We start from the raw sequence: 26,557 nt of genomic DNA, 5'->3' as shown, positions 1-26,557 counted from the left end.
TGGTAATATGTATAATTCACCTCTATATGGGATGATGAGCACATTTGATATTATCCCTCTGTGTAGCTCTGATACAGATCAGGCCCAACGGTGTCATTTTCTCATGCTGTTTTGTTGTGGATGCCGGGAGAATAAAACACGTCCCTCTCTGCGTCATCACGGCCGTTTGACCTGCCATTTGGACGCCTGGCATGAAATGACACCCTGAAATGAAGCCCTCTCTCTGATCTCTGAAGTAGACTTTAGTGGAGCCCAGTAATCAAAAGAATGCGCCCTCGTGCCCTTCATCCGCTCTCTAGCAGATGCAATTAATAGTGCGTCGCGTTAATTACACCTTCCTTTTTATTTAGGTGACTTGAAATTTCCCATTAGGCTCCCTGGGAAGAAAAAAGCTGCACTGTTGTGCTGCTGCCTGACTGAGCTGTGGAGGAGCACAGAGGGGGATAGTCGGTGCTCTAGCGCCATCTAGCGACACCAGCGTGACCCGAGGGTGAGTCCAAGCTGTCATTTCATTGTCTGTGAGGACTGGGTCAGAAATAAAGAATACATTCAAACCTTCTCTAAATCATCAACTTATGATGGAAATATGGCTATATGTCGTAGTTTGTGGTCTGGAGTTTAGGGGAGCTGATGCAGAAACAAATAATAATAAATGTCAAAAGATAGTAGAGGCCTTCACAGCAAGGTTAGCTAGTATTAAAGAAACATATCAGCATATTAAAACAGCAAAACAGAGCAAACAGTCCGGAGATGGTATAGGTCTTTGTTGAACTAAATCACACTGAGCCGCTTTAGGACTTACGGTATATTGAAATACACAGCTGTTTTATAGGAAAACATTTTTCATATTTTCATTTCATATTAATGTCTTTGTTGTTATTGGTTTTCTTGAGATAATCAAATAATCCATTAGTCAATAGACAGAAAATGTCAACAATTCTGATAGGCCTAACTGTTTAACCATGTAATGCTCCCACCCAGACACCCAGAGCCCAGTTATTTATTTATTTGATCATTCTTTTTGCAATTCTTAGTTCCTCCAAAAAAAAGTAGGCTACACTTTCAACAGTACAAATCCTTTTTCTCCTTCTAAATGAAATGAAATAATGTCACTTTATCATTTTATAACCCGTCTGTTTTTATGGACCAGATCAAAGCTGAAAAACTGAAATTAAACATTTTACATAGAACATGAAACATTTAAAAAGATGAATAAATACAATACCTAAATAATTAAATACAGGTTATATAGAACAGAGTATCACACAGTATCTAGTTGAATCTTTTTAAATATACATTAGACTCTGAGGTGTGTGGTGATGCAACTGCACAACAGTCCTTTTGGTGAAGGAGCTTAGTCATACTTTAATCTGAACACAGACTTTGGGCAGAAGTGTTACTGTGAGTGAAGATATCCAACTCAAAATGTCACAACTGTTGTTGTGCTTCTGTTGACTCTTTACTAACAGTGTTATCATCCTGGATTTATGGATTTACCTATTAATCACTGTATTGGAAAATTGAAAACATTGAAAAATTATGTCAACAATTGTAGAATAGAATGACATTAGATTTATCATATCAGCAACATTTATATTCTGTTTTCAAAAAGAAAAAAATTACCATTAATGGATGTCGTAACTGATTGGTAGAACCTGTGTTTTTGGCGGGATGTGCACTAAACTAAAAAATTTGATTATGTATGAAAAGTCCACTATAAACAAGCCACATGCCAGAACTGCAGAGCACCAGGGACCAAACATGCTTTTACCATGTGATAGAGATGGCCCACTCAGGTTGAGTACAAGATATTCAACTCAAAATGTGTCTGTTAAAAAGTTAAGATCATCAAAGGTCCTCTACTAAACAAAGATGGCAAACATTTGCTGGTCCCAGATCCTCAAATCGGAGGATTTGCTGCTTTTCCCGGTTCGACATCTCTGTAAATTGAATGTTTTTAATTGTAGGTCAGACAAAAGAAGCAGTAAGGAAAGCACAGCTGTTACAAAAATACAATTAATGATGCCTGAACTCCATGTAGCTGCTTCAGTTTCAGGGTTGTGGCTCATTGTCACACTGTCATGGCTCACTGGGACACAGCCATTGTTAATGTTATTAGTAACACCTGAGCTTTTCCTGCTATGACGAGTAAATTTCCTGCTGTGAAAAAGGCCAGCTGAAGACGTAGCCTCGTGGACTCATGATGTTCATTTCACTATACAATTTATCAAGAAAATAAAAATTGAAAAAATTGATTGATCAATATTGGAAATAATCATATTTGCAGCCCTAGACTGACCGATAGCAAGATAATCCCACTAACCCATACACTGGTTGCACAGACTTAGAGCCAATATGAAAATCAACTGCTAAATGTGAGAGGACATCTCGCCTTTAAAGCGTCTTTTACACTATTTTTTTTTTTTTTATCAGAATTACTGTAAAACTCTCCCTCTCTTCTCCTTATCTCGCACAAAGAGGCGTCACCTGTAAGTCAACCTGCTTTATTTATTTCCATGCAGCTGGAGGCCGGTGCCTCCAGCTGCAGCTGATGAATTGGGACATACAGTTTGTACCTGCTGGTGTCAAGACATGGTTAAACAAGCCACGCTGACTCAGCGCTTCTGTAGCCCTGTTGCTGAGAGGAAACACTGTATTTGTAATTAGCAGATTCACTAACTTGTTACAAAGAGTGACAAATTAAATCATAATTACAACAACAAGCAGATATATTTGTCTGTCCATAAGAAACAACATTAGTACTTAATCTTAGTCTGATCACATAATGTCATTTAACATTGTGTGCAACTTCATCATGTTTCAATATAATTTCCTGGGGTCTAATTAGTTGTGAAAATGAATGTTTTTGCGACGAACTTTATTTACCTCCAAGAGATCTTAATCTAATGTCTTTGTACAAAGTTTCCCTGTCAAACATCATGTCCATCTTTGACTCGTGTGAAGATGAATCAGCCTTCTGCATCAATCACCCATTCAGTCTGTCTGTCTCCCTTTGCTCACACCACCCATCCCCACTCCTCCTCCTCCTCCTCCTGCTCCTCCTCCTCCTCCTCCACCCCGGAGCACACAGATAACAGTGATACAAGCTCACGACCTGAACATAATTCCACCATTTGACATTGTTGTTCTTCAATCTCACTCAGATGCATCGCAGCTAATTACACTTTGCACACTTAAGTACACAAATGCGCATGTGCGTTCATTTGTAAACGAGTTATTGTTTAATTATAACTTCTCATGAACTTCGCTGATCAGTGGGGCGAAACGTGTCTCCCCTTCAGCGCATAATTATTCAGGCTATAATTGCTCGGCCTGTTTGTGAAACATGCACATCTCTGAGCAAGGCCATTTCACACAGCGTCTGTGCCAGATCCTCTGTGAGAACGCCCACAAGCCTCTAAATGGCTCTGTTAAAGGCTGCTGGGAGAGGAGGAAGCTTTAGATGGACACCGGTCAGGAGAGTTTACAAGTATCAAAGATGATGAGAAGGTAAGTTAAAAGTTTTCCTGGTTAGTTGCTACTTCAAGTTCAAATGTACATCTAACACCTGAGGCACTGGTCCTCGCCAGAGTTGAACAAAATTATATATTTTTTAACATCTTTTAACATACATGAAAAAATAAGCATCCCAATTTCAGGTCCACTCACTAGCTTTTTGGTGCTTTCACCTGCATTTCATGGTCTTCATCAACGAAGGGGGATTGACTAGTTTTGAGCCAGTCACAACTGGGCATTTCCTTTGCTGACAAAAACGGTGACAGGTGGTCGAAAGCTCAGAAAAAGCTAGTTTAGTAGACTTTGAGTTGAGCAAATATTTTGTCACACTGGACAAAATAAGACTGCTTTTTCCACACTTAAAAATCAAAGTTATCATAGACAGACATAAATGGCATGTTAGCCAGATTTGAAAATGAATGCAAACATTTGTAATAACATTAATTGTACAATTGAAAGACAAAAAAAGATGAATGACAAAATTCTCAAATAAACTTTTACTTAATTTGTTATTCCAAGGAAACAAAGATGTCATATACTGTTTTCAATAATTTAGATGAACAGACTTGTTTCTAAAGTGCCTTTAAATGGTCTGATGGCAGGTTGTTGTTGTTGTTGTTGTTGTTGTTGTTGTTGTGTTCCATCGGTTCCCAGCCTGGCCATCGAGATTAAAGGGATCCCATATTTCGTGCGACATACTGAGTCCTTTCACCTCTTCTAAGACTCCTTCAAATAAAACAATCTGTGAAGGAAAACTAACACCCTATAACCCCCATCCACCCTGAGGTCATAACCTGAAACAAAGGGTCATGAGAAGACTTTGCTTCATCTCAGGAGTCACAAGCCAAAGAAGTTGGAAACCTCTGGTCTGGAGTGCATGTCTGGGAAGTGTATCCTTTGCCTTCAAAAAAGAAAACAACCTATAAGCGACAGAACAGGCAGAGACTCGCTGATATCTGGTCTTCATATTGAGAAACACTGGCATTATATCTGCACCACTACCATCAGATCAGGGTTACGCAATTTGTCTCAAATGCGGTACCACTTGTTTACAGTAATTACAGCCAAGTATCACAGTCGGACACTATGTACAGATGAAAACAGTTATCCTCATGGATTTAAACGTGGCTAAAGAAACACTGCGTCCCTGCTGCTTCAAAAAGCTACCTATGGATTATAGTATTTAGATGGATTTAACAAACCCACTGCTGACCTTCTCCATATCCTTAAAAACAAAACTCAAATAATAAGCTTTAGACACAGCAGTGCAAGGACTGACAGGGACGTCTTCATTATTAGAGTCTAAGCCGGGAAACTAGAGAAGGAACACCAAGCCACATAATGATGGGTATCACAGAGAGGCCTCCCTCAGGCAGGTCTGAGGCCTGTCGGGTCCCAGCCTGAGGAGGACTCAGAGCCGGCAGACCACAGCACACGTCTCACGACTATTACTGACTGGCAAGGGGCTGCCATATTTGTCAAGGTATGTTCCTGTGTCACTCATGTGGTTTGTAGATGGCGAAAAAAAGAAAGAAAGAAAGACAGAAAGTGTGGGGGGCAACTTTGTGCCAGCCCCCTAACCCTTCCCCTGTTTAGATTTTAATGTTGGATTTATTATTCAGGAACAATATTTCCATCCATATATTCCCCCTGCAGATTCATCAAGCTACGTCTGCAGGCTCCTCAAAGACAAATAAAAAGCTGAACTAATTGCTGTGGATCCCCCCTGGATATATCAGCCTCGTAGAGCAGCGTGACAGCAAGAAATCAAGCCGTAGCGCAGAGCGGAAAGCCTCCATGAATCACGTTTGCATCTGCGCCTGCACACACACACAGCAGCGGCGGCGGTGGCGGTGATGGTGGTGGAGGTGGTGTTGGTGTTGGTGGCTGAGGAATAATCATTGGGGAGGCAGTACAAATTAATACTTCAGCCGAGGCCGCCTCGTTCTCCGTCATTAGGGCACATTACAGGGCCACAATATACATCATTAAACCAGGCATAAACAATTCATTAAAAGGCCGTTAAGAAGACAGGCTAATGTCACTTCTCCCTGTGGTATTAATAGACTGTAAAATAGCAGAGGGTTAAGGCATAAAGGATCATTCCACCACTACTATTCAGTCCGTCATCCTGACTAAAGGCTTCACTAGCTGAGAATGACCCCACTTCTCTCCCAGTCACACTAACGAAGCCTCAGCATGACACAGTAAAACAGTTTGTTTTGACAGTGATGGCGTCCTGTTCACTGAAGCCGGAGAATAAGGAAAAGTGGCATATTAGCATTAGTTAATGCATTTGTAGTTATGTAAACACTTTGTTCTACTGTCAGATTCCTTATATTACCCATGTCCCTACAGGATTGCACCAAGATTGTGGGAATTAAAGGAGCCACACAGAGACAGAGCCTTCTGTATCAGTCGTCAGCCTTCAGTTTATTTGAAATCTGGTGAAAGTGAAGCACCCAGTTTCATCATGACAGAGGCACAATCTTTTCACACAACAGCTGCTTTCACACTGCAGCACAGGGAGCATCGCTGCGTGTCCTTACCAGTGGCACAAAGGCTGACCACACATCCAGACTGGGGGAAAAAAAAAAAGAAAAAAAGAGAGAGAATGCATTTTAAATGACAGAAAAGCAGGGTCGTCCCAGTCGATCAGAGCAAATACAACACAAACACTGGAGAGTGCTGAACCAAACTGCTTCATCTGAGAATGGTGTTCTTTTTTTTTTTTTTTTTTTTTTTTTTTTTTAAATAGTCTGCCTTAAATAAATGCTGTGTCTGATCATTGCTGTACACAGTATTCTGTGCATGGTCAGTGTTTTCATTTTGTTGCTGTTGTCATTGGACCGGGCAAACGTGATGTATGCATTTCTTGGCTTCAGCTCAACCAACTATAATAAAATTGCTTTCAGCTACAATTATCTGATTCCCATTCACTGAAGTAAAATTTGCATCATCTGAATGAAAGGGCTTCTGTATAAACACATTACTGTTAAAACACCCATTCCTTTTCAGACACAACCGATACTGAGAACAAATGGAGAAATATCAATTTCAACATAAATACAATTCTAATGGGACAGTCCAGCATTTTGGGGGTTTCCATCAACCCATAATTAGGCATCCTGTACAACTCTGTAAGGACTTTAGCCTAGCTTAGCACAAAGGAGCAGGGAAACCGCTACCGTCAAGACCATAGTGAGGATTTTAGAAATACCAAATCCAGTCATTTCAAATTTACCCCCCCCAAAAAATTAACATTTATACAGTATTAATTAATTTAAGTGTTCGGCTGCGTTTTCTGTTAATCTTACCTTCTTCTACAACGTTTACACTTTTTTGCATAAAACAGATATCCAAAGATACTGACTGACTGACTGACTGAACACTGATGTGTAATTTGACTATTTGCAGAACGAATACTGTGGACATGATTTCAGTGACCACAGTGGTGCCTACAGTGCTAGTTAGCACTGCACCTTTAAAAGTGAAAATAAATATGCTTCCAACAGCGTCAAAGCTAACATATACACAGACTAGGGTGTGTGTGGCAACCCCACTGCACCACCTGAACTTCTGCAATGCTACATACAGTCACTGTTGCAGGTGTAGCTTGTCTAGCTGGGAAGCATTGTTTTATTTTTATTTATTTATTTTTTTTACTGTTGATACAGTTAGCTAACATTTTTTCCCTGATTCCATTCTTTGTAGCAAGCTAAGCTTAGGGCGCACTTCTATTCTCCATGCTAAACTAGACCCAAGAGGTCCTGCCACTTTCTCTGCTAAGCTAGGCTAAAATGGTCCTTCTATTCTCTGTGCTAAGCTGGGCTATACCTACTGAATGCAATAAGATTGACATACATATTGATCCTCGTATTTGACTTTGGGTAAGAAAACAAAACACTGTATTCCCCGAAACGTACATCACTTTATGTATATAAGGATAATGAATTTAAATAACATTTTTATCACACAGGGAAGTATAAATAAATAATATTTTGCATATTAATTAACATGGCTGATATACAATATATGGCATATACACTGGTCATATATAGTAGAGGGACTAATGACCAGGTTTCTTTGTATAACTTTGGTTGAAGGGCGTAAAAGCAAAGCACTTCACTACAATCTAAACCACATGGACATCACATCACATTCAAACAGGAGTATAAGGCACGAATATTGACTAGTAGCGTGTGCTTAAAAGAAAACTTCAAGTTTTTTCAAAAAAAGAAATGCTTCTCAAGCACTTCTGCCACACTGCAACTGTGGCTTTATATGTTACAAAAATTAAATAATTAGGAACAGGAATATATGTTTCACAATCATACAACTACAGCAACATTCAACACTCAGCAAGCTATAGTTTTTCCTTTGTCTCAGTTACTTCAGTGCGAACTGATCATTTGTGTCGTGTGTCTTTGTTGTTTAGGAACAGCACCTATGGCAGGTAACCTCAAAGCTGACTCAGTCTGGTGTTGCTGTCTATAAAGATGCCTGTTGTGCTGGTTTCTGAAGTAAAATATATGTTAAAAAAATTAAAACCAGATGAAATATATAACCCCTGAGTTTCAGGACAAATACTGAGATCACATAGTCTATTTACACTGCGTCATTTTAACATTCTCATCTCGCTTCACTGTACTCCTCCCCATCGGTAGGTCTTCGTCTTGGTAGGTAAGTACATAAGTAGTGCTGCAGTCAAACAGCAGAGACGAACAGCTTAATGTTAACAACAGGAAAAACAAGTGGAACCAGTGACATTCACTTCCTCATTTAGCTTTGGAGACAAAACTGCTGTGTCCACATCCTAAAAGCCCAACACCTTAACCTCCCAATAAATAAAATGGCCAAAATGATTCTAACAAAATGAATGACCTGTATGACCTCAGCATACACAATTATTAATCAGTCTAATTAGCTTTAACCTCACCTTAATTTTTTGCTTTACTTGGGCCAGATAAAGTGTTCAGAAGAATCTCACATAACCAAAAACGTAGCTATAAAACAAATAATTTCCATTAAACGGCAGATTTTAACAGAAATACACCTTCTTGGGACAAGTTCCATCTGGTGACTTTCTCTACAGGTCTAAACCATGAAAAGAGCCTTGTGTGGAAGGCATCTACTGTCCCACAATCTCAATAAAAGCTCTTTTCTGATTTATATATCATTATTATATCTATCTGTAAATTATGGTGAAAACTATTTAAAACAATGCTATTGAAAACTTTGAAATGGATTTGTTGCAAACTTTAGGTAACTTAATAAATTGTTTCAGTCAATTTTTTTCAAAAACAAAATGTCAAGCAGTTACTGGTTTCAGCTTCTCACAGGTGAGGATTAGCTGCTTTTCTATACTTCTCACTGCTCTCACATGAGCCAGTCTGTCAGCTGTTGATTTGATTTTTTTTCTACTTCTCCACTTATAGCATGTGTAAATTAAAACTCATTTTGTTCCAATTTGTTTTTTCACAAGTTCTCACATGCTTTTAGATGAAAACATGTTGGATCTCAGGTATAAGGACAGTTGATGGTGTGCTGCTGCTGTTTCACATCAACATGAGACCCTCCTGCGTGACTCTGTCAGTCAGTTTGCGGCAACAAATAACTTGTGATACTTGCATTAAGGTTCGAGTTGGCACAATCCACACAGTGCAGTGTGTGAAATAAGGCTGCGTTTGCTCCTTTGTTTCACCTTCAACGCACCTGATACCTCTGAACACAACAGCATCAAGTATGATTTCTTATAATTAGATCAAGCTGGCTTGATGTTGACAGATGCCGTCAGAACCACCATTGTGCATTAAAATAGCCCATGTTTGCTGCACAAGGCACTGACCAAGGCCCTGATCTTTAAATATGTTACCAGCTAACATGAGTATGTGACTACCAAATACTACTTTTTCTCAGTATCCAATAAGGGTATGTCACACATTTTTTTCAATCCCATTTTGTTGTCCTACTAAGATGTTCGAGGGAGGATTGCTCATAAATGTTGGGTTGTTTGTGTGTCTTGCATCCAGTAGCAAGGCATATTTTATAAGCCTTGTGTTTCTTGGCAATATATAAGTGGTGATTCATATTCTGGGAAGATGTAGCAGCTTTACTGCAACGACCCTGATTTCAAGTGTCCAAAAAAAAAAAATTACAACAAAAAAAGTCTCTTGTTCTATAATCCATTAACTAGGACTCTGTAGTGTTCAGCCAGTTAATCCAAAGAACCTCCTCACCCGGACCAACTGCTTTATTTCCTGACCACTAAAAGATCTTGTCTGTGATACAGATGTAGGCAGAAGTGCAATCTCCTCCAGCATCTCAACCGACTCTCATTCCCTCTGGGGCAGTGTTTGCTGGCGAGCACCTCCCTGCTCTTGCTTCCTCCGGACAGCGGGGAATTAAACAGTGCTGGGGTCACTGAGTGAAACTCTTCTTGATGGCAACATTGGGGAAGAGGCCACAGAGCTCTTGGACGACCCGCATGTCTATCTGGGAGCAGAAGGAGACGTCCAGGAGGAGAAGTCGAGGACACGACTTGAGGAGTTTCTTCAGCGAGGCAGCACTCACCAACCGTGTACCTGTCCAATAGTCGCGTCACGGCAGGGACAAGAAGATAAGTAAAAAAAAACATAAGCAAAGACATACAAGGAAATAATGCAAGTACAGAGTAGACATATATTGAGAAAATTCCCCTGCTATATGTCCAAAATCACCATTGATATTTAAAACTGATACATATTATAGACATAGTCCAGACCAAAATAACATGCGTCATGTTATTTTGTTTAGTTATGCTACTCATGATTTACTTTCCAGCTGCTGTATCACACCTGTAATAGCCAAAGAACTGATAACATCAGCAAACTGTAGCCAGCCTCAATAACACTCGTCATGCTACTGTGCTGTCAAACTCATCAACTTACGCAACTGGAACTAGAGTGCTAGTGCACAGAAGTTACTGCTGCAGTGAGCTGTTGCAACTTTGCTTACTGTGCAGTATTTCAACCAATATTAAGCAGATTCTTTGTGTTACTGTTCGCAGTTAATTTGGGAGTTTTTGAAAATTCTCAAATGCATATTTGGGATTGGGCTTTCCACACACCCATCCAATGTCAAGTGATGGTTCAATGATGACCATGAATCATAAATAAATGTAATCATTAACAATATATGCGTCTATTACTGAAATATGCACAATTTCTAATTTTTCAAAAAAATGACACATAAGTAATGATCATACCAACATGTACCTTTCACAATGTATACAATGATTGTATACTGACAGGACTATAACTGAATGTGGGAAAAGTATCAAATGCAATTGTAAGACAAAAACAGGTATAACGAAAAAGACACATGCGCATTAATCTCTTAAACTTAATGCAAGCAAAAAAAATTATTCTCCAGGAGCATGTACATATGAAGTGAATTTCTGATGCAGCCCCTTACTGAGTGATGTGATGATGGCCAGATGTAAAGAACAAGGCAACAGTGTTGGCATGTTGCCATTATACATGCATACATTATACATGGTAATTTTTGCATATTTGTGCGGCTTTGTGTAGCTGCTGTGGTTCCGTCGCAGTTTACTGACATCTGATCGCGTCCCACATTGGAAATGCTCTACTAAATGTGAAGTTTATATGAAAAACATATCAACAGCTATGCTTAAATAAGCCGGTCATGAGTGTAATTAACAAATAATTAATGAACAACAAATGTTTGTGAAGGGATATCCACGCATGTGTGAGATAATTGCTTACCCAGTATGTCGAGGTGCTGCAATGAGGGGCAGCTGGCGGCCAGCTCCTCTATGTCTGAGTCGCAGACGGTGCGGTTGGCGGTGAGGAAGAGTTTGCGCAGGCGTGGCAGGCTGCGGGCAAGGTGCTGGAAACATCCAGTACTGCTCTGCAGTGTGGGACACCAGCCCAGGTCTAACTCCTCCAGCATCCTGAACAACCACAGACCAAACAGGGAAGCTGGGGTGATACAGTCCACAAATTCACAGACTCAGTGGAATCAGATATGATCTGCTTTGGCTCTGCGGTCTGCAATATTTTACTTGTTCATTAGCATAATGGTGCATTAAAGAATTTAACTAGAATTACTGCCTCATGGTTGTATGCCTCTGCCAACCTGCTAAGTCGCAGGAAATATGGTCACAATCTCCCCGTCCTGAGTTACAGCATTGAATGATAGCAAAAAATAAAACTTTTGCAGAAAATGATGTCACAGTGAAGTTGACCCTTGACCCTTAACCATTTGGATATAAAATGTCATCCCTTCATGTTTTTATCCTATTAGACATTTGTGTTAAATTGTGTCATAATAGCATATGAATTCTGATGGCCAAAAGTGTGTTTTGCGACCCTTGACCTTTGACCACCAAATCAGTTCATCTTTGAGTCCAAGTGAACGTTTGTGCTAAATTTGAAGAAATTCAAATTCCTCAAGGCGTTAACTGAGATATCGTGTTCAAGAGAATGGGATGGGGCAACAGACATGATCTCCTCGGTGATGATTTTAAAGCACAGAACACAACAACACTACCTACCTGCAGCCAGAGACGAGCTCGGCCAGGCCGCGATCTGTCAGGTTTCTGCAGCGCCACAGGTCCACTGAGCAGAGTGAGCGACAGCGAGCAGCTAGCATACTGGCCACAACGTCATAGTCCTCAATCTGCAGGAGAGACAGGCAGCAGCTAACATCGATTTACACTATCTCCGGTGTGTGCAGAATTTACTGTGTGAAGCTTCATGGAGAATCTTTGGAGAGTCAACACCAGTTTGAAAACGGACCCTCAGAATATGCAAATCTACAGCAACCCCCTCCAATGTTGCAGCTGATTCAGCGGATATGATTTATGAATGGTTACTATGTCTGTGTAAACATTATCAGCAAGCTCAGGAGATTCTGTGATGTTTCCTTCAGCTACTACAGATACCATAAAATCCTGGTTGTTACATACAGTCACAGAATTCAGTAATTTGCCTTGAGGACGCCAGTTAAAGAGAATGAAGTAGTGAGTGAGTCAGTCAATAGTCATTTTCCTCCAACCATCTCTCTCGTGTATTTTGAACAAACTTTTGAAATGTAGCCATGATAAAAAGCTGCTTAGATGTATCGGCTGGTTTGAGGCACATAAGATCACTTCCTCAAGAGAGAACAAAGCTCTAACAGAGAACATCATCATCATCATCAAAAAACAAAAAAAGGAAATTGTCTTTCAAGAAGTGATTTGTGTTTGCGCGACTGTTATTGTTCTTTGGTGTCAGGTAATGTTGGCCATATTTCATCCTTTCATCCAAAGATGAAAGCAAAGAAATGGAATTCAGCAGCCAAACAGCCAGTGCAAGTACCTCGCCCACAGAAATGACAGCATGCAGAATTTCTCTTAGCAGTGGACTGATATTAAATCTTTGGCTGATAGAGTTGCTGTCATTATGTATTTCTATTCCATTATGATGACACTTTATGTCTGAAGAGAAAGTACAAGAGGAAACTGTACTGAAATTTTGCATTTCTTCTCACATTTTCTCATTTGCTACATCATGATTTGCATCAAAGATCAATCATTTGGATACAAACTCAGCTAATGACACGGTGTGTGGTTGAATGACTGAGTCATTTTGTCAGTTAAAGACTGAGTGAGTAAGAAATTTAGACAGTCAGTAAACAATGTGTTTAAGGTGAAATTTTCTTTTCTTTTTGAAATACCCTTTAGAAAAATGCATTAATTGGCTAATTAATCTTTGATATTGACAAAAAATATGTATTTTAAAGTGAACATACTTGTCTAACCTTAACCCATAAACGCCACATACTGTGCACTGTGCACAATGACCGACTTACTCACTGAGCAGTGCATCGTTAAAGGAACAGTCTGACATTTGTAACATTAAACATCAGGCTACAGCTACCAGTCAATTAGCTTAGCTTAACTTAGAATAAAGACTGGAAACACCAAGCCTGACTCTGCCAAAGTTACCGAATTAATATGTGATATCTTATTTAGTAAAAAGTAAAAAAAAAACTTGCTGTTTTACGGAGGTTATGTGCACAGAGCCAACAAAAAGGTTTAGCACCTGAAAGAAACATTAAATAGTTGTTTTTTTTACACATTGTTTTTTGTACTTATTAATCAAATGAGTTTTAGAGGTGCTGGTAGGTGGATTAGTACAGATCCAGGGTTCCCCATCTCCAGCCTTTATGCTAAGCTAAGCTAAGTGGCTGCTGGCTGTAGCTTTGACAGATGACAGTGCTATCAAGCTTATCATCTAACTCTCCCCCAGAAAGCAAAAATGTGTATTGCCCAAAAATTTTGAACTATTCCTTTAGGTTTATGTAAAACCTCATGGTAGGTAATAGCAAATTTGTTTACTGAGAAACTAAAGAACCTCACAGCTTCCTTATTTATGTGCAGTGACACATCCAATGTGACAAGGCTCTGGAGTCCTCCTCTGTGTGTGTGTGTGTGTGTGTGTGTGTGTGTGTGTGTGTGTGTGTGTGTGTGTGTGTGTGTATGTGTGTGTGTGTGTACATTCTCACCCTCACACAGCTTCCTAGGTTGAGGTGTCTGAGCTCTATGCAGAAAGTCAAGATGCTCAGAATAGCTGTTTGCTGGTGAAACAAGGAGAAAGGAAAGACACAAAGTTACTTACTTATACTTTTGAAAAGTGTCATTCATTCCACTTGTAATATGGTTATAATTAAGAGACTGCAGCCTAGTATAAGGGCAGCACAAAAAGGTCACAATGAAGGACAAAAAAACCGCTAGAAAAAAAAAAAAATAAAACTGCTGTATTGGAGCAACGTGTTCAACAACAAACAAAACCCCTGACATCTTATCTGAGTGTAAATCTAAAAAAATATATACATTCAATTAACAATATACATTTAAATCACAGTAACGGGTTCAGTCATGTCGTCCAAAGTTTCTCCTAAGTGATTTCCTGTCTGCTGCCTGGCGTACTCAGGTAACACTTACTGTATTTAAGGGAATTTAATATTGCACAAACAGATTTTTTTCTTTTACATCTCCTCAGAGTCAGCATAGCAAGGACAGAGACCTCTCCAGTGGCATTGCAGCTAGGTTGGAGATATGGGAATTCAACACTGCAATTGCCAACACATGAACCTCAGTGGCAGGGGAAAGTGTCAGACATGAAAGGGAAAGCCTCTCGTGTGTGTGTGTGTTTGGTGTGTGTACTCGAGTCTGTTGCTGGCATCTTTACAAACGCCTCTCTGCGGCGAGCTAGCCATTTAATTAGAACAGTGACAGGGTAATGACAGCTGAGATGTCAGGGCTTCAAACAGACACACAGCTCGCTCTGTCTGCCTGGGTATAAACAACTTGCAGCATGTTGCCTGGCTCCACCGCAGAAACTCTACACTGCCTCCTGCCCACAGCTCCGCTCCGAAACATGACAAACACTGGAGAAACGCTGAGGTGTAACACCAACACACAAGACAGTGGTTTTACACGTCAGACAGGCCTGAACCCGAACACATGCAGGACGTGTCTGTAAGACGCCCTGAGCTCAGAGTCTACTCAGTTCATCTTAAAACACAACAACAGAGAATTAGCAGCATCCATCCCAAAACATGTAGCATCAAATAAGCAGCTTATGGAGAGCTACAGCATAAATGCGTTATTAAACTGAAGTTAAAAATGATATGACTGACCAGCAAACGTCTCAGTTTTTGCCCAAAAAAGTAGATATTCCTGTTAATTTGCCATTTGGTCACTGCTAAAACCTCGTTTTGACACTGACTGACTAATCATTTTGTGATAAAATGGGTACATTTTTATTTTCACTTTTTCATTACTATTTATAACTACGAGTCCCCCTTCACTCAAAAATATGCTTTGCTTATTGTTGCTTATTGTTATCTTCACTGTTATCTGTACTCTTCACTGTGGAAAATGATGTGTGTTTGACAGTAGAAGGCGGTTTTCACATTTATCTGTTGTTTAATAATTGTTAGTTTAATGTTTTTGTGTGTATAAACATGATTTTGTGACATCGCAACTAGTTCATAGTCCCATGTACAGCCAACGGCAGTGTGGTGTGGCAACATGAAGCCTCCAGTGCACCTACTGAGAATTGAATGTTCAGTGAAATAAGAGAGATCTTGTGTCCAATAAATAAACTCTGATTGATTGACTGCTGAATTGAGTGTTTTGACATGTCTGTAGTGGATCTTTAAAAGGGCAATATCTAAGTATTTTAGTTTAAAACATCCAATAACTAACTAAAATTATCAACTGAATGTTTTGACGCTTACAGTATGTATTGTGTTGCAGAGATGTCTACTAGCCCGGCCCGTCCCATCTTGTAATACCACTTTGTACCTCACTGTACCTCTACTGTAGTGTCCAGTCTGCCCTCAGTCCAACATTAGAGGATGAAGAAGTAGTACCTGTGAGAAGGCTATCAGTGCCCAATGTATCATTTTCCCTGTTTGGCCAGTAGATCAGAGTTTTACTGGCCCCTTGTATATTTTAAATGGCCTAGCAGCTAAAAAATGAAAATAACTCTTTTGGCATGTCCCATTAAGACTACATGTTCACCACCAGTCACTTTCAAGTCATTTCAAAGAAGCTGCTAAAATCCTGATTTTATAATCATGACATCATCTGACAAAATCATTGAACACATAGGTTAAAGACAATGGCTGTGCTGTGATTTCCGCTATATTTACTTGTTACTATCACTCAGAAAAAGTTTATTCACGTCAGTTTCCATGTGGTCAGCAAAGAGAGGTGTGGCTGCAGAGGGAAAGCCTAACCTCAAACTTGCAGGGCAATACTGGCAACTCCCTTCAAAGGAAAGCTGCTATGGTTTGTCCAAAAGTCACTAGGCAACACTGGCTGTTTGCGTCAAAACCATTTTGAAAGAGCACCGATCAATTGGGAAACTCAAACGCTCTGACCAATGGTGTAACTTCATCGGTCAGTGACTTAGCAACATCTGCATTTATGGGGCTGGCCCGACTGTTGACATCCAGCCAAAGAAATAGAGGCATGTAGGCTACTTCTATATGGTAGCAACCTGTATATCCCCATACAAACAGCCAGGGCAACTATTTAAGTTACAGAGATCAGTTGACCTGTAATATTTGCACAGAACAGATACAAGTCAGCAGTTGAAATCTTCATTTTGATTGTGATTTCCCACTGTTGACCACGCCTACCTCTATCTTGGTCCTATAGAGCACGAGCCTGCGGAGGCGGGTTAGTTTCGAGATGTGAGTGAAGGCCTGCGGGTGGAGGCGGTCACAGGAGGACAGGTTGAGCTCTTGCAGCTCTGGACAAGTCTGGGAGATGACCTCCAGACAGGCGTCATTCAGGAAATGGCAGCATGACAGCTCTAGACAGACCAAGCTGAGACCACAAGCCTTCATGAAACTGGGGAGGGAGAAGGAGAGAAATGAGTGGAAGGAGAAACAAAACAAAGAAAATAAATGAATCCCACATTAGCAACTTCCAAGTCCCTCTGTCCCTATTTCAGAAAATAATGCTAACATACCTTTTCAGGATCTTGTATTTTATTCTTGTTATGAATGACAGAAAAAAGTTTCTTTTGTCTCTCAAAACAAATGCTTATGCTTGTGAGTATTTGCTAGTTTTCCAAGGTCAGTGCCATTTTTTTTTAGCACTTGTGGACTGCTGACAGTCTGACCTGCTGAAGCCGGTCAGGGTGAGAGCGCTGCGGTTGCCGGTCCAGGACAGGTTGAGCCTCTGGAGGAGGGTGCAGCGGCTCTGCAGGTGTCCCAGGGAAGCGTCACTCAGCCGGGCCCAGTAGGGCTGCAGACTCAGCTGGGTGTACTGCAGCGGGTCGCAGCAGTGCTGGTGCAGCAGCTTACAGCTCTGGGCCAGACGGCAGAGGTCTGGCAGGGTCAGGTGGCTCAGTATCAGCTGGATGAGCTGTGGACGGAGGATGGGGAGAGGGGTTAGGAGGCGAGAGGAGAAAGGAAAGGGTAAGATATGGGGAGCGGGGGACAAAAAGAAAGAAGAGAGACAAAAGATGTGAGTGCAGAAAGTATAACGTGTTATACAGAAAGTATAACGCAGAATAGGGAATAACAGAGTGGAGTAGAGAATGTTAATTGTGCCCCCTCTGTCAGTCAGATCTAAATAATGGTTATCTGGGACACAAAGCACTGATAGCAAGATCAGTGGCGAGGTGAGCCGGCGTGTTTCGCACTTTGTTCATGTGCCTCTCAAATTGAAAGAATGACCGTGCTCGTGTGAGTGTGTGTTGCAGTGAATTAACAATACGCAGTGTTCAAGCGCGTATCAGCTGACAGATAATAGCTATATTGTGTTTCTGAAACAAACACACGCCGGTTGTGAAGACTGCTGTTAATGGCAGCGGTTTGGAGAGGAGATAAGAGAACGAGTATCAAGAGCACTGCTGATGTTTTGAAGCTCGCCTCAGACAACATGATATGTCTGTTTGGCATTAAAATGACTGTGTGTCCGTGAGTGCATATGAGATCAGGTGTCACAACGGGTCCAAGCCACAATATTCACGTGTTTTTGTGGAATACTGTTAAATGGAGTGTGTGTGTGTGTGTGTGTGTGTGTGTGTGTGTGTGTGTGTTGTGTGTGTGTGTGTGTGTGTGTGTGTGTGTGTGTGTGTGTGTCTGTGTATATACTCAGAGGGTACATATAATCATTTTTGATCTACCTGCTGCAAATATGTTTTAGAATTTATTATAAGGTATGATCATAATCTGCTGTAAATTTATGATAATTAATCAAATCTTAAAATACTGTGCTGTATTATTATGAATTATCTTTGGGGAATAAAGGGACAAATTGAAGCTGAAATGATTTTGCTATTTCCATTTTTTTCATGTTTTTCCCCATTTTCTTTTTTCAGGACAGTCAAATGTTTATGTGCTACAGCAGACTAAAATAACAACATGCACGTCAAAGGTGTATAATTCCCTATAAGATGCAGGTGCATATGGATATTTACATTTAAGCACCAACTGCTACAAACCTTCCGAGTGGCTGTGAAGTGGTCCGTCAAAAGAAAATTAATCAGCATCAGTTCTGATAATAAACAAATTGTTTCAGTTGTAATTAAATTAAATAAAAATGTCAGATATTCCCTGGGTACAGTGTCTCAAATGTGACAATTTGCTGCTTTGCTCTGTTAAATAACAGTAAAATAAATATGTTTTGGTTTTGGACCATTGGTCAGACAAAACAAGATATATGAAGAACTCACCTTAGACTCTCAGAATTTATCATGGCCAGTTTTCATTATTTTCCTTTTTATGTTCAAAGGCTAAAAATTTAGACCAATGGACAGTGAAAGTTACCATTAGTTCAGGCTAAGACAGGAACATTTGTGATTTTTCACGTTCTGGCACATAATATTATTTCTACTAGGTTCAATGTTGTGCATCTTAATTCTTAAAAGTAGCCAAACATCTGCTTTGAGATTTACTGTAACTGGTTCGATGACAACAACTTTTATTACATGTGTCAGGTGGGACCTTCATATCATTCATAGTTCAGAATTATGCATCAAACTTAAAGGTCCCATATTTTATGCTTTTCCAGTGTTCCGGTGATTTATTTGAAGTGTTGATAAGAAGATATATTTCTACTTTTAAGTAACACAAAGTTTTATATCTCCTCTCTCAGGCTTCTCTCAGGAGCTTGAGTGACAATAGGTTGGTGCTCTGAGCCTCTCTTCTGATTGGCTGACTGTTTTCTGAGGATCGAATAAAAATATAGCAGACTTCAAGTGAAACATTCAGAGAAACCAAATCCTGCAAGGCTGGATCATGGGTGCGGCTTGGGGTGTGGCTGAGAGCGGTGACCGTTTTGTTGTGACATCACAAAGTTACAGAAGTCCTGACAGCTGGTTTTAAGGCTCAGTTTCTGAATTTTATCTGTGGACTGAACGCTTTGATACTTTCACAGTATTGATAAAAAACCTAGACCTGCTTTATAATCAAAAATGGAAAAATGGAAATCTTGCTTTATAAAATGTGGGAACTTTAATATTTTGTAAATTAGCATTTGGTCAAAAAGATATTTCTGTACCAATATCCCTATCAGGACTTACAGAATCAGAGCAACAAAATTTAAGTGTCTTTTCATCAATGTACAAATCATTCCGGTCAGTAATTACCTCATAGGGCAGCTTGTCAAAGTAGCCATTTCCTGTCCTCTGGTGCTTGCCATCTCCTCCTTGCCTGAAAGGACCGCCCAAATCAGACAGCTCCTCCTCACTGTCACTCAGGTCACTAATGTCGATGACAGGCATCTTATAAAGGGCCAGCATAGGCCTCTCTTTAACCCCGCGGAGAATGACAGCATCCAGCTCGGTGTAGTAATCCAGCAGGGAGCTGTTGACCTCCAGACGCAGCAGGTTGGTGGGGAAGCTGATGTGCTTGATGTTGGGTGAAAACTGGCGTGCCTGGGGTGTCAGCACCTTGGTGGGCTCCCCTGACCACAGCACCTCCCATCTGGACAAGAGAAAGTATACACAACAGTTGTACTGTAAAACTACAGCACCATCCTTGACCAAGATGTCCATGTAGATAGTTGGCTTAAATCTTAGAGGGGGCAAAGAGTGAGAGAAAGCAAGTTTGTCATGAAGGATATCAAGTGGGAACCTTTGATCACTAATTTTTTTACCCCTGGAAATAGGCCCATAACTCTGTTGATTTGTGGGCTCCGGTCTACCTGCGGTACAGCACACAGCATCCATCAGACCTAGAGTCATTTTTATAGTTCAACAGTGGCACTCCAATGCTTTATATGACTTATAACACCTGACCACTTTCATAATCCATCAGGACAATATACCCTAACTTTCATCTTGCACTTCATCTTCAACTGCTGGCCCAGTGTTTCTAAGCTTGTATTGTATGCGTCATGTACTGAAACCATTACACAGACTTGTGTTTAAAAAAAAAAAAAAAAAGGACAGTTTGGGATAATTCTATGCCTCCTTCACAAATTCGCAGATTGCTGGTTTGACAGAAACCAGCAATGACTTACGAAGGACAACTGATGGGCAGAGATGGGCGAGCTCCCTGCTGCTGCTGCTGCTGCTGTCTGTATTGCGGCTTACAGAAGAGATGAGGACAAATAAACACTGTGATTGTGACAGATTTTTATTTTTCAGATTCTTATTTATGGTGATTTTACAAATGGCAATGGCTCCATGGTATTTATCTTGACACTGGTTATAAATCATACCTCTTTTGGTCCTATTCAGGAGGCAGATCAACATTGTAGGGATGGAGTATGAAGTATGTATATGTAAATATGAAGATTGAGATCCATCTCAGGAGGTATTCTCTACTGACACCAGACTAGCATCTGAAGTGGAGTTCATTGTAATCATATCACTGTCCAACAATCAGTATTACATGCTGTATGAGGGAAAAAAGGTATTAAAATATTAACCCATTTCTTTTATTTAAAAAAATGGTCAAAAGAAAAAAGATTTGGCTGAAAAATATTTATCACTTATTACCCCTATTATGATGTGTGGGAGAGAAAATGGGGCAAAATTCACTAATTAAAGATTAGAATATATTTTGGTTAATGACCAGCAAGAATGGATTTTGCAAATAGCCAGATTCTCATTTGATAGTTACATGACCAGGTTTGTTTCACACAAGTAACATTTTTCTGTACACATCCCTGGTATTTTTCCCACACCACAACACATGGTCATCACAAACTAAATTCAAATTGGTAAATTTATTTTATCAAAAATCACCTTTCTTCACTCAGGTGAATCTCTGAAGCTTTTTGTGTCACTGGAACATGAGGTAGGTTGGCTCTCTCCCTTTTTAGTGACTGATCATTGCCCACTGTATCTGAACTACCATTAATTTTCCCTTAACCAGGAATTGGATTTTTTTCTAAATGCCAGTTTAACTAGTTATTTTGGTTCTGTTGGTTTTTTTGTACGAATACAGTTTTAATTGTATTTGTAAAGATACATGTTTTCTCAAAGCGTAATGACAGAATCTTAAGGATTACATATGCACATTTTGGTTTCATTGGTGGAAAGCAGAAACATAAGTGCTACTCTTCTAGGACACTGTGGAGATTTGAAATAAGATCCATAAGTAGTTATGCACATTATTTGTAGAGCACTTTCCATAACAATATAACAAAGTGCTTTACAAAAACAGTAAGATAATAAAGTACATTCAATATGATAAAGAACACGAATGCCAGGCATCAATTTGTGAGGCATAACTTATATTATAAATATCAATGTGATATGAGATAAATGAGATAATGTCTGTAAGGCTGCCAGGGTTCATTTCAAAAACTAGAGGCCTGGCATTTACTTCAAAATTGTACTTACTTTCTGGTACTGCATGGTTTTGTGAGTAGTGTTACTTAAGTTAATATCTTTGTGGAGCACTTAGAATGACAGAATAGATGGCTGTTGTTACCTGACATCAGTAGGTGGGTTCTGTGAGAAGGGGTTGTGAGAGCAGGCCAAGATCTGGACGATGGCTCCAGGGTAATAAGTCTCAAGCACTTCCACTGTTGTAGGATAGACAGGCTCCTCAAAGCCCAGCTCAATATAATCCTGGCTATAGAAGCCTTTAGGGGTGCGGCGGAAAGGTGGTGGAGCGCTGGCACACTGTTCCCACCATGTCCCATAAGCTCTGAATACAGCTGTCTGGGTGAAGTCTCCTGAACTAGGGTACACGTTGGGCACCCCAGCCAGGTTCCACATGGTGTAGGACATACTATTCTCACTGCCATAGTGGGAGCTGAAGTCCAGAACCTCCTTTGCATACTGCTCCACCTCCACACTGACCGGCAACACCGCCCGTTGGCCTGACTCCACGGCCCGTCGACTGGTCAGAGCCTCGCCTCGAGTCCCACTCCTGGAGCGTCGCCGCAGACAGATATAGTAAAACATGCTCAAGAGGGTTAACATAGGGAACTCTGGGGCTGACGGGGGCAGAGGGGAGAAACGGAGGCTAGAGGGAGGACGAGCCTCCACTTAGTGGAATCACACTGGCTCAAGTGCTGGGGGTGTACAAAGCACAGGCTAGAGGCCCGGCTGCATGCATGACCTGTAGGTTAGGCAGAGACAAACACATACACATACAAGAGTGAGAACAGTGGGACAGCAGGTGTAAATGTTTATGCTTATCTATTTTACACAAAAATAAAATAAATTAAAAAGGGAGAAATCTGTATCAACTAGACTTTTGCTGAATGTAAATGAAAGTAAAATGTAAAGAGAATACATGTTAATAGATCCATGCCTACTTTGAGCATTTACAGTGAAGGAAAACTTTCAGAGGACAAAAGCTCATGGAGTATAAAGTAAAGCTTACAGTTGAGAGGTGAGCTTTTAAAGCTGACACCATCTATGATGTGCCACCATAGTTGTAAGACCTTCTTACTTAGCAAACACACTTGGTGTGATTCATGGTGACACTACCTATCTACTGTTGCCACAGCCTTCCTGCCATCACAATGTAGTCTGGTACCACTGTTTGTGTATGATGGAAAGATATGTATGTCTATTAAGGACCATTCCTTGTGATAGCAACATGCAGGAAACTAAGTAGCATGAAAACATGTTTGTCAGGCGAAACTGGAGAGTCGTGTTAACACCCCAAATCATTAAAAGCCCTAGCCTGAGAACTCCTTCAAGGCCTCAGTGGCTAGTATCCTGCAAGCTCTGTCCTCCCAGATAGTTACACCACACCCGATGTCACACAAACTAAGAGTGGCTCATTAACTGGCAGGACTGGCCTGCAGGACGCCAGGAACCTCAAGGTCTGGGGTCTGATACCTCGCTGCTATACAGGTTTTTAGCACCACTTCATTTAGAGACAACCTGTGATTCACAGGTGAACAAAAGAATAGTCCAATCAGAAATATTTGAAACCACTGTTATTATTCCCAAATTGATTGGCAGGTCTTTTTAACACCGGGGCAACACGATCTGTTGGTTTAAGCAAGTGTTTTTATAAGCATGGGTATCAACCAAGCTATAACATTATACAAACGAGAAAAACAGCACATAGCAATTTAGGCTAGTCGGTAATAAGTTCGCTTTGTTTTATCGATGCAACTGAGAAATGTCTGTTCTTTTTAGCATTAGCTAAGTCCGTCTTGTCAAATGTCATCCCTTCGACAGCTTCTTCCGTATACCGAGGACACTTCATTGGGCAATTGAAGCTAAAGTATCCCAAAACCTTGGCTAACTTTATAGCAATTTTTATATTGACGTTACATTACAATGAATACAAGCTATCTGCCAAGAAAAGAACTGTTGCTTTCTGAACACCATAGTTCAAAAAAAAAAAATACTAACATTACTAGCGAAGTAACAATTACAGGGGAGGTGAGCTCCCCCGAAGCCTGTGTTGTTGGTGTTAATGTTAAATAGCTGGTGTTAGTTAGCCAGCGTTAGCTAGCTAGCCTTCACACAAGCTGAACTGTCAAAACATAACTGTTAGCTTCCGGAGCTAGCTTTGCAAAACTTAACAATCATAGAGGATGGGACGTAAGTTAAATTTACGGTAAACGTAGATCGATATATCCATTCATGAGGAGGAATCCTCTTCTTCCCTTTATCAGGATATTTCAACCACCAAACAACATTCCTGCCGTTTACCTTTTGATGCCTTCCGGGACAGTCGGACAACGCTAAACGCATTGAGCTCACATTATAATGAGCCCTATAGATCGGAAAATAATGCAGAGAATATCGAAAGTTTATATGATGTCATATAGTTGAGACTTCAAGTGTAGAAAACAAAGTGCGTACCAGCAATGGTCATGTCAACAACAGAGAATAAAAGTGATTAATTCTGCAGAATTCGTTTTTCACACTTATTTGTACAAAATAGATGGATATCGCTTCAGTTTTTAAACGACTACGACAGAAGACAAACAATAACATGTCATCTTTGACATAGTTTTGTCCAGAAGTGGCACCTGAATGCGAAGAGTTTAAGTTATCTGAAACTTGATAGAATTACGTAGGATCAGTAAAAGCCGCACCAGTTCCGTACAGCAAATTATCAACATCCGGTCAGCATTGTTTTCAAGCAAAGGATTAGGGGAATAGTAGTTATTTAGCATTGCTTGCTAACTAGAGATAGATTTATTTTAGTTTTTAGTTTTAATGAGTTCATTTGGTGAAAATAGATTTAATAATTACAATCAATATTCAAAAGTGTTGAAAAAAATGTTTCCAGAATATCTCGCATAGACTAATTTGAGGATGAACTGGATTTCACTATGTACACTACTTCAGCTTTCACTTACAACATGTGATAGGCTATCATACGACATAGGGCTGTGTAATACTGCAAACATAGTACATCCCTGTTAATTTTGTCCATAGTTTATAATTTTACAGTTTCACCACATATTGACTCTTCTGGTTTATTTGATGAGATGAGCCATTTTTGCAGATTAAATATTGGCAGCTACCTGATGTTCACGTTTTCCATCCAATCTGAAATCAAATCTGAAGACATGTCAGTATGAGTAATTAATATCAACGTGTTTTGTGTTTTTGAGAATATTTGACATTTGTTGAAAGATATTTGTCTGTTTGAGAAATCAAGAAAATCACACCTGTATTGTATGAGCTGTATTATATGTACAATATATACAACAAAGAACCCCTGTATCATGTCTTAATGTTAATACAGTTTTATTAATTGACAACAAATGAAACAGTTCAGCGCCTGAACTCATCACAGCAGAAGAGTTAACCACTGTGAATGGACCTGATGGCCCAGACACAAGTCAATATGAATAATAATGTACCTGTTGTGGTGTTGTAGGATTCATCCACACTGACTGGCTGCTGCGTGATGATCAGGTCATCCCGTAAAGCAGAGATGACAGGAGACTCAACAGCACAAGATGTTGCAGGTGGTAAAGAAGTGGTAACAAAAGGAGGAGTGAGGTTCTGGTGTGAGCATTGGCTGCTGGCTGCTGGCTGCTGGCTGCTGGCTGTGTTGGAGGTGTTGGCGGTGTGGGCAGGAGGTTCAGCAGAGGAGACCGGGGGAGGAAATATAACAGCAGATTCTGGGCTGAGGGCCGACTGTTCCTCTGCTTCGTCCAGGTTTTTGTTCAAATGTTGTGGATGGTGGAGTTAGCAGGAGGTTCAGCACTGGTGGTCAGGTCATCCTGCACTGTAGAGATGACAGGAGACTTATCAGCAGGGTCACATGAGGAGGTGGTGTGTTAACAAAGGCGAGTCTGCTTCATCCAGGCCAATGTTGGCTGGAGTTTCTGCAGCGAGTGCAAGAGGAGCAGGTGGAAGATAAAGAACAAAATAATCTGGTTTTAGGCTTGAATTTGTCTCTATCTCTGTGTCCAGGCTGTTGGTGATCGGGACATCCTGCCCTGCAGAGATGACACAATGTCTATCAGCAACAGTCACAGAAGGTGGTGGAGTGGTAATCACAGAAGAGTCTAGTTTTCAGCTTGGCCTTGACTGTTCCTCTGATTCATCCAGGCTGTTGTTCAAACTATTGTGGATGGCAGTGGTGGCTAGAGAGTCAACACTAGTGGTCAGGTCACAGGTCCTGCACTGCAGAGATGACAGGAGCTTTGTTGGCAAGGATCAGAAGAGCTGGTTGAACTGGACCCATGGCAGACTCAAGTTCTCTGGTGGGCTCCACACTCACATTCTCACCATCCAGGACTGAAAGCAGCGACTAGAGGTTCAGCAGGAGGGGTCAGAGGGCTGGATCCAGTTGAGCTGGATCCACAGTAGTGTCTGGTTCTGGCCATTCTAGACAGTAATGTTGATGAGGAGTTTATGAAGGAGTAATGACAGCAGAGTCTGTCTCTCTGATTGGTTTGCTGTCCTCCCCCAGACCAGGCTCCTCATTCATATCTTCAGCAGGGCTGGTTTTGGCCTCTGCATCATCCACCAAGTCTCCTGACTGGGTCTTTCTGGTGTTCAGGTCTGGAGACACTTTTATGTAACAGTAAGGCTGAAAACAGCAGACAGACATCTCCCACTGAGACATC

General features: G+C 40.6%; 1 protein-coding gene across 3 annotated transcripts; it reads right to left on the bottom strand.

Moving 5' to 3' along the window:
* Positions 1 to 5,923: 5,923 nt before the first annotated feature.
* On the bottom strand, positions 5,924 to 24,311 carry fbxl4 (F-box and leucine-rich repeat protein 4). Of its 3 annotated transcripts, none has more exons than XM_056381337.1 (9): positions 24,174 to 24,311; positions 21,979 to 22,614; positions 19,683 to 20,019; positions 17,208 to 17,452; positions 16,720 to 16,933; positions 14,071 to 14,142; positions 12,077 to 12,201; positions 11,286 to 11,473; positions 5,924 to 10,100 (listed from the first exon to the last, which is right to left on the bottom strand). In XM_056381337.1, exons 2-9 carry the CDS (start codon positions 22,473 to 22,475, stop codon positions 9,937 to 9,939), a joined length of 1,842 nt encoding a protein of 613 aa, XP_056237312.1. In that variant the 5' UTR covers positions 22,476 to 22,614; positions 24,174 to 24,311; the 3' UTR covers positions 5,924 to 9,936. The 3 variants fall into 3 exon arrangements, with proteins under 3 accessions (XP_056237312.1, XP_056237311.1, XP_056237310.1); XM_056381336.1 differs by having other exon boundaries at positions 24,078 to 24,193; XM_056381335.1 differs by lacking the exon at positions 24,174 to 24,311 and adding an exon at positions 23,871 to 23,995.
* Positions 24,312 to 26,557: the final 2,246 nt, after the last annotated feature.

This window comes from Seriola aureovittata, chromosome 7 (assembly GCF_021018895.1).
Source record: "Seriola aureovittata isolate HTS-2021-v1 ecotype China chromosome 7, ASM2101889v1, whole genome shotgun sequence".
NCBI classification, from domain to species: domain Eukaryota; kingdom Metazoa; phylum Chordata; class Actinopteri; order Carangiformes; family Carangidae; genus Seriola; species Seriola aureovittata.
Note: the sequence above shows the minus strand (reverse complement) of the source record. Positions and strands in the feature narration are given on the sequence as shown.

What these genes read in the sequence shown, in the direction of transcription:
- fbxl4 (XM_056381337.1), bottom strand. Translation starts at nt 22,475, where the DNA reads ATGTTAACCCTCTTGAGCATGTTTTACTATATCTGTCTGCGGCGACGC. An exon ending in AACCCACCTACTGATGTCAG is followed by an intron (nt 20,020 to 21,978) that starts GTAACAACAGCC and finishes TCTCTTGTCCAG; the next exon opens with ATGGGAGGTGCTGTGGTCAG. An exon ending in TTGACAAGCTGCCCTATGAG is followed by an intron (nt 17,453 to 19,682) that starts GTAATTACTGAC and finishes CTCCGTCCACAG; the next exon opens with CTCATCCAGCTGATACTGAG.